Source organism: Octopus bimaculoides, chromosome 9 (genome assembly GCF_001194135.2).
Source record: "Octopus bimaculoides isolate UCB-OBI-ISO-001 chromosome 9, ASM119413v2, whole genome shotgun sequence".
Classification (NCBI taxonomy): domain Eukaryota; kingdom Metazoa; phylum Mollusca; class Cephalopoda; order Octopoda; family Octopodidae; genus Octopus; species Octopus bimaculoides.
The window spans coordinates 32,443,893-32,451,087 of NC_068989.1; the positions used below are offsets into that span (position 1 = coordinate 32,443,893).

Here is a 7,195-nt window from a genome sequence, read left to right on the forward strand (position 1 = left end):
GTGCAGATTCAAGATGATGATTATGTTGTAGTTGTTCCTCCTTGTTATGAAATCCATAATTTTTGCTTCTAAAAATGCATATAATTTATTAAATTGCAAAAAATTGTGCATTTGAAAATAACTTTATTCTTATTTTGCTTAAAATTCCAAATTCACTTAATAGAATATAGTCATTTTTAGCTGTGTCTCTATGGACAGACCTGAAAACATGTAGTAAGGCTGTCCAGAAAAGACATTGGTCAAAAGTGCTTACATTCTACAACTTTTTATATTTTAGCTTTTCCATTAAATATTTAATAAAGTTATTTTTAATATGCTGTTGAATTAGGGTAAGTTTAACTTTTATTATTAATTTTCTCTTTCAGCTTTAATTAACTTGCTTTCTGCTTTTTTTGCTTTCCCTTTTTAGTTGCTTTCCTTTTCTTTTTAGATAATTATTTAATCAGGCCAGCTCATTAATGTGTTATATAAGAATTTGGCTAATTTACTACCTTAAATACAGAAAAAGTGACTAATTAGACAAACTTACAAATTAGCTGAACGGTTTTGTACATTAAGTTTAAAAGATGAAAACTGTAAAGAGTGATAAATTAGAAGAACTGGCTAATAAGCAGATGATTAATTAACTGAATTTTATTGTAATTACAAGAAGTGATTTTTAAAAAACTAAAATATTAGAGGAACTGCCTAATTAGCTGGTGATTAATTAACTGCACTCTATTATAATAACAAAAGATATAAAAATTTATACCTTAGAAAATTTTTAAAATAAAATCTAAAAGTATTACAATAATATAGTTAAATTTTAATATATGGAAATTGGAATTGTACTTATAAACAGTAATCAAATTCTTTAGTAATAGCTTGAAAAAATAGAAGTAATTGCTTGAATAAAATTCTATTTATTTAATGATTAATTATTTACTATATTTTAATAGTATATTAACAAAATTTTTTAAAATTAGCCTTAATTATTTTATGAAGTACGTAATTATTTTATGATGTACAATGATTATTTTAAAAGTTTTGTATGTTTTGCTGACAATTAATTATATTTTGTATAATTTTTAGTTTGTAATATTTTCAAATTTTCTTTTTTGCTGCAATATTTCAAGTAAAAAGTTTCTTATTCTTTACTTTACTAGAAGTAATAGCTTGTCCTATACTTTTCCAGGTGTAATAACTTGTCCTGTACTTTTCCAGGTTTATAATCTTAAGAATATTACTTTCCATGCTCACATTTTTCCATGTAATATAATTTTCATCAATACATACATAATAAAAGTTGAAATGCTATAACAAATAATTTTGTTTGCTTAAGAATATATAATTATTCAAAGTAATAATATTTTTTGGAAATGTAATACGAACAAAAAATATCTAGCAAAAGAATGAGGAAAAGTATGAAATATGTAAACGTAACAAACAATGAATTCAAATACTAAAGATGAAAAGAGCTCAACTAAAAATTTACTTTCTATAAATATCTAAGAAATTAGATGTGATGCGGTTGAAAATAATCAAAGGTGGTAAAACCAGAGGCTTATGTTGCTTATTCTGATTTCAATAATTTTCACAGGTTTTCTTTTACATATTATTTGGCCAATAGTCTATTTGGAAGGAGGTAAAGCACTAATCAACTCCAAAGAACAGAGGCTAATTTAGGAGTGGTAGGAAAAGCAAAGAGAGGAGTCAGTTATACTAGTTGGTTACAGGCTGGTCCATGTCTATGAGTAATTTTATGCCAACCAATCAAGTTAGCTTCCTTTGAAAACAGTCCAAGATGTCTGCAGTTGTACCTTCCAAGATGTGGACTTCATTGTGGATCTCACTTGCTGTGTTAGCAATGACTGGGGGCTGAAATATTTTCTGGTCCTTCAGACATTCAGATGTAATCCTAACTTTGTTAGAAGTGTGCTTTTGTCAGGAGACACTCATTAAAAGGAGTCATAACATTTGGAGCAACTGTGAGAGATCTAGGAGTGATGCTTTTTTTTTTTTTAAGGGGTCCTATGAAACAATGATGTTTTCATGATATGAATAGCTGAATAGTGCCCGAGTCCTCCACAAGCACACATGTCGACAATTAAAAGAGACAAGATTGGCATGGATTTATTGAAGGATGGTTTCAAGGTTTTCATTCATGGTATCAACACAGGTTTCATGTAGTGGTTAGGTTATGTGTGGGTGATGCAGGATTGCAGAGGGAAGAATGAAAGGTCATATTAAATATACAAGACTGGGCATTGTTAGATGTGAAGTCAATATGTAAGAAATAAGAGAGTGGGATATAAAACCAAATGCTAGGGTACAGCACCACTGACTGAGAGTGGAACACAAAGTGCTCTGTCAATACAAGCTGCATTGATGTGACCTTGATAGGCAGCTACCAATTTAATATAAAAATTCAAGAACTACACTAGATTTCTACATATAACATTCACATATTTTAAATTATGTGTGTATGTAGATGCAAAAGACACAAATTTACTTTTTGAAAATTCAGTATTCTTTTACATGTCTAATAGGATTTTACATGTCTTAAAGGATTTTAGTCGAAGAAATCGCCCCCAGGACTTATTCTTTGTAAGCCTAGTACTTATTCTATCAGTGTCTTTTGCTAAACTGCTAAGTTATAGGGACATACACACACCAAAATCAGTTGTCAAGTGATGGTGGGTGGGAGGAACAAACAGACACAAAGATACACATATATGTGTGTGTGCGTATGTATACACACACACACACACACACACAATGGGCTTCTTTCAGTTTCTGCCTACCAAATCCACGCACAAGGTTTTGGTCAGCCCGAGGCTATAGCAGAAGACACTTGCCCAAGGTGCCACACAGTGAGACTGAACCTGTAGTTGGGAAGCAATTATACTGGTAGTTTTACTAACAAGTGTAATTTGTTGTGTATGACAAATTACACTTGATAATAAAAAACATACCTTCTTAAAAGCCATAAAAATGTTTTATTCAGTGAAGCTAGAGTATTTAATGAATATAATTTCCTTTTGGCCTTCAACTGATTCTATCTTTTGGCCTTCAACTGATTCATCCTTCATCATTCATTCTGACAACAAAGGTCAGCCACCATCAAGATACCTTTTCTTCGCAGCTAAATGTCCTCCCCATGACTTAATATTAAGGGGAGCTTCAGTTTACCAGTGTAAACACCATTCCTCTTCATTCCATAACTGAAACAATATCAAACCCAGTTGCCACAGACCTCCAGTAAGCATAATAACAATCATGATGATAATGATGACAGTGCAGCATCTGTAATAACATTCATAAAACTTCTAAAAATAAGAACCAAAAGAGTGAAATACTTACTCATTCATTTTGAATTCAAACAAGTATGATTTTAAAAATTAAAATGTTATATATAATTAACTTACAGCCATAGCTACACGGATAGCTTTAATACTTTCATTCCAAGACCGTTGTAATGGCCCCCGGTTACGAAGCTTATCCATGAGGATAGCTAATTTATGATTTTGGATACCTGCAAAACATGGAAAATGAAAAAAAAAAAATCAAAAGAAAAATCAACAACAAAAATAAAAAGAAAAATCAATAACAAAAATTGAAGAACAAATTATAAATAAAAAAAAATAAGAATATAATGACTCAAATAAATTTTATAAACCCTCAAATTATCATCCATGTTTCATGTGCTACTTGAAAACTGACTAACCCATGTCAGAACTGATTCAACATGCAAATTGATTAACCCTTTCATTACCAACCCGTCTGAAACTGGCTCTGGCTCTGAGTACAAATGTCTTGTTTTCACAAGTTTTGAATTAAAATCTTTCACCAAACCTTATTCACAATTTATGTTCCTAACACTAGCTGAATGATAACTAAGTCGTTTTACTAAATTCTTTGTTATATTTAAAGTAATTGAAAGAAACACAGAGCATCTCAGAATAAATACAGTAACGAAAGTGTTAAGATCAATGGACTGAATGGCAACTGGTACTTTCAGATGAGTGACTGGTCTTTAAATATGTGCCATTCATCAGGTATCAACATGGTGTAGAACACATATTTCCAGGCATTTACTGTTTAATAAACGAGAGCCCAGCTCTCTCCTTTTTTACACCAACATCTGCTGCCAATCATTTGAACAGCTATAACAAATAGAAGTGTTAATCTCTTTTTTACCTGCCAGTTTGATATTTAAAATTCATCATCATCATCATTGTCGTATAACATCCGTTTTCCATGCTGGCATGGGTTGGACAGTTTGACTGAGGGCCAGAAGGCTGCACTAGGCTCCAATTCGATCTGGCAAAGTTTCTACAGCTGGATGCCCTTCCTAATGCGAACCACTCCAAGAGTGTAGTGGGTGCTTTTATGTGCCACTGGCATGGGGAGGGGGCAGTAAGGCGGCACTAGTAACGACCATGCTTGAATGGTGCTTTTTATGTGCCACCAGCACAGGACCATTGAGTTGGCACTGGTATTGGCCACACTTGAATGGTGCTTTTTACATGCAACTGGCACGAGTGCCAATCAGGCAGTACTATCATCAGCCACGACAACAACTTCACTTGCCTCAACAGGTCTTCGCAAGCGCAGTTTATTGCCCAATGATTGAAGGGTACTCTAAAATGGCCTGGTTATGCTGCACTGGCACAGGCCATGGTTACAGTCTCACTTGGCTTACCAGGTTTTCTCAAGCACAGCAAATCTCCAAAGGTCTCGGTTACTTGTCATTGCCTTGGTGAGACCCAACGTTTGAAGGTCGTGCTTCACCACCTCATCCCGGATCTTCCTGGGTCTACCTTTTCTACAGGTTCCCTCTACTGCTTGGGTATGACACTTTTTCACACAACTGTCTTCATCCATACACAACACATGACCTTACCAGCACAGTCATCTCTCTTGCACACTACATCTGATGCTTATGTCCAACTTTTCTCTCAGGGCACTTACACTCTGTCGTGTATGCACACTGACATTACACATCCAGCGGAGCATACTAGCTTCATTCTTTGCAAGCTTGCGCATGTCTTCAGCAGTCACAGCCCATGTTTCACTGCCATGTTGTGGACCCCTACTCCTACCCAGAATTCTTCACTGTACTTGTTGAAACTGAATAAAAATAAAAAAGCTCCCCAACCAGACAAATCTATAACCAAGATTTGCCAAAAACTTATCATGCAAACCAAAGGTGTACGTTTAGGTGATGTCTAAAATAGCAAATACAAACTCATAATCTTTTAGTTTGTGATTGAAGGTAGTACTTAGGGATTTTTATTGCATAAAAACATGAATAGTTGGAAAGATTATTAAGGTGACTTTCTTGAAGTTGGCTATGTCTGTACCAACAGAGAAAAATACACTGGAGAAGAAAAGGACAGGTAGTTGGCACAGTTCACTGAGGATGAAAGTCAGTCCTGTAGAACAGAGTTTACAGAAGATGATCAAAACAAAGTCCAGTAGCCACATTCATTTAGTTAGCTGACTATTTACAATTGTATTTTTATTAATATCATTCATGTATATCAATGGAGAGTTAAATTAAATGCAGTTGTGGTTTTGGTTGCAGGGATACTACTAACAGAAGCATTTTTATTGGTTAAGATTCAGCTGTTAAGATTCAGCAAAACTGCAAAAGATCTCTTTGACAAGAAGAATGTCATATTTTACAAGAAAAGTTTCTTTCATGATAGTTTAAAAACATTATGCAACTGGAAATGTATGTCTCCCAACTAGTGCTAGTACTGTATTTATGAGTTGCAAAAGTAGTGTAGATTCTATCCAACCATTTTAAGGATGGTTGGATAGAATTTTGGGGATGTAGATAGCTATTTTCTTGTTTGGTTGTTTTATCAAGGTCAGAAGTGAAGTCGATGACCTTCAATTTCATCAATTTTGACTTGTGAAATGTTTCTGGGTGTAAACTATATGATGAAACTATAGTTAGTGGAAATGTGGTTGCATTAGAGAAATGGTTACAGATTTGTAGGATTCTGAGGCCAGCGAAAATTATGAAGACTCAGTCAAGAAGTAGGACTTTTAGCAAAATATTTCGGGAGGTTAACCTTTTTGTTACCAACCAGCCTGAAGCCACCCAAGAATTCCTTTGGCTTATGTTACCAACCCAACTGTACCCACCTATAACCTATTCGTATTTAAATGAGAATTTCAGTGCAAATCTTGTTAATAAATTTGTGAAAACACATGTTTTCACTATGTCAACAATTGAGTTACAGTATCCAACATTATTTGATGTGATATCTGAGTTCTGTAAATTTTTGGAGATTTTTTCCCCCCATTTCTTTCTACATTTATTTTCTGAAAATTTTTAATATTGACACAAAATGGACACCAGTTTCATGTTGTCAAGTAGTGAGTCGGAATTTGAAGGCTTTTTGACAGAAGACATGGAGAAATCAAGCAAAATATACAGTCCACATAAAATCCATATAGTGTGTGATTATGAATCAGATATTTTGATTTTCAAAAGTGATTCTGATAACTCCGAAAGCGACAAAGAAAATGGATTTGTACCTGAATGGAGTAAAAGCTAGAAAACTGTTTTCCTTAATGATTTTTCTGAAGAGACTGGACCTAGTCAGTCTTTCCCAGGACACAAAACCATTAGACTTTTTTTTATTTTTCTCTCTTTGTTTGAAGAAAGTACTGCAGAAATGAATTGGTAAGTAGAATATAAACAAAGAAGAAAGATAGTTTGTGGTCTCCTACATGCTTGGATGAAATCTGAGCATCTTTTGCTATTAATATTATTATGATTATGATTATAAGAAAGCTACCCAGAATTACAAACTACTGACAAACCTTTTGGAGACCAATATATTTCTACTATTATGACAAGGACCTGATATTTTAAAAACAGATTGCCAGCAATTGCTTCATCACAAATTGCCGTCATAGCTCCTGCGAAAAGGGATTACCCTGCTATGTATAATCAGGGCAGCGCAAAAAGTTGTTTTGCACAAGCATTTCTATAGCCAATTAGACGGATGGAATTTACGTACGCTTAATAATGTTACGCAAAACAGCCTTCAGACTTTCCCTATTAATTTCATCGTCTTTTGAATTATGAACATATTTACATCATAAGGGTTTTTTCGTTGTATGGCTTTCTTTTTTAGTCGATTTTCACCTAGCAAGACTTATCGTAGATGGCGTAATAAGTCACACCCGGACA

The 7,195-nt window shown here is 33.8% G+C and overlaps 1 protein-coding gene across 3 annotated transcripts in view; it reads right to left on the reverse strand.

Annotated features, from left to right (window-relative positions):
* LOC106869896 (mediator of RNA polymerase II transcription subunit 1) overlaps positions 1–7,195 on the reverse strand; it is a 207,940-nt gene that overhangs the window by 16,315 nt on the left and 184,430 nt on the right. For all 3 annotated transcript variants that reach the window (XM_052970566.1, XM_052970567.1, XM_052970565.1), the window contains one exon: positions 3,408–3,514. In XM_052970566.1, coding sequence (XP_052826526.1) covers positions 3,408–3,514 — 107 coding nt within the window. The remainder of the gene's footprint in view (positions 1–3,407; positions 3,515–7,195) is intronic.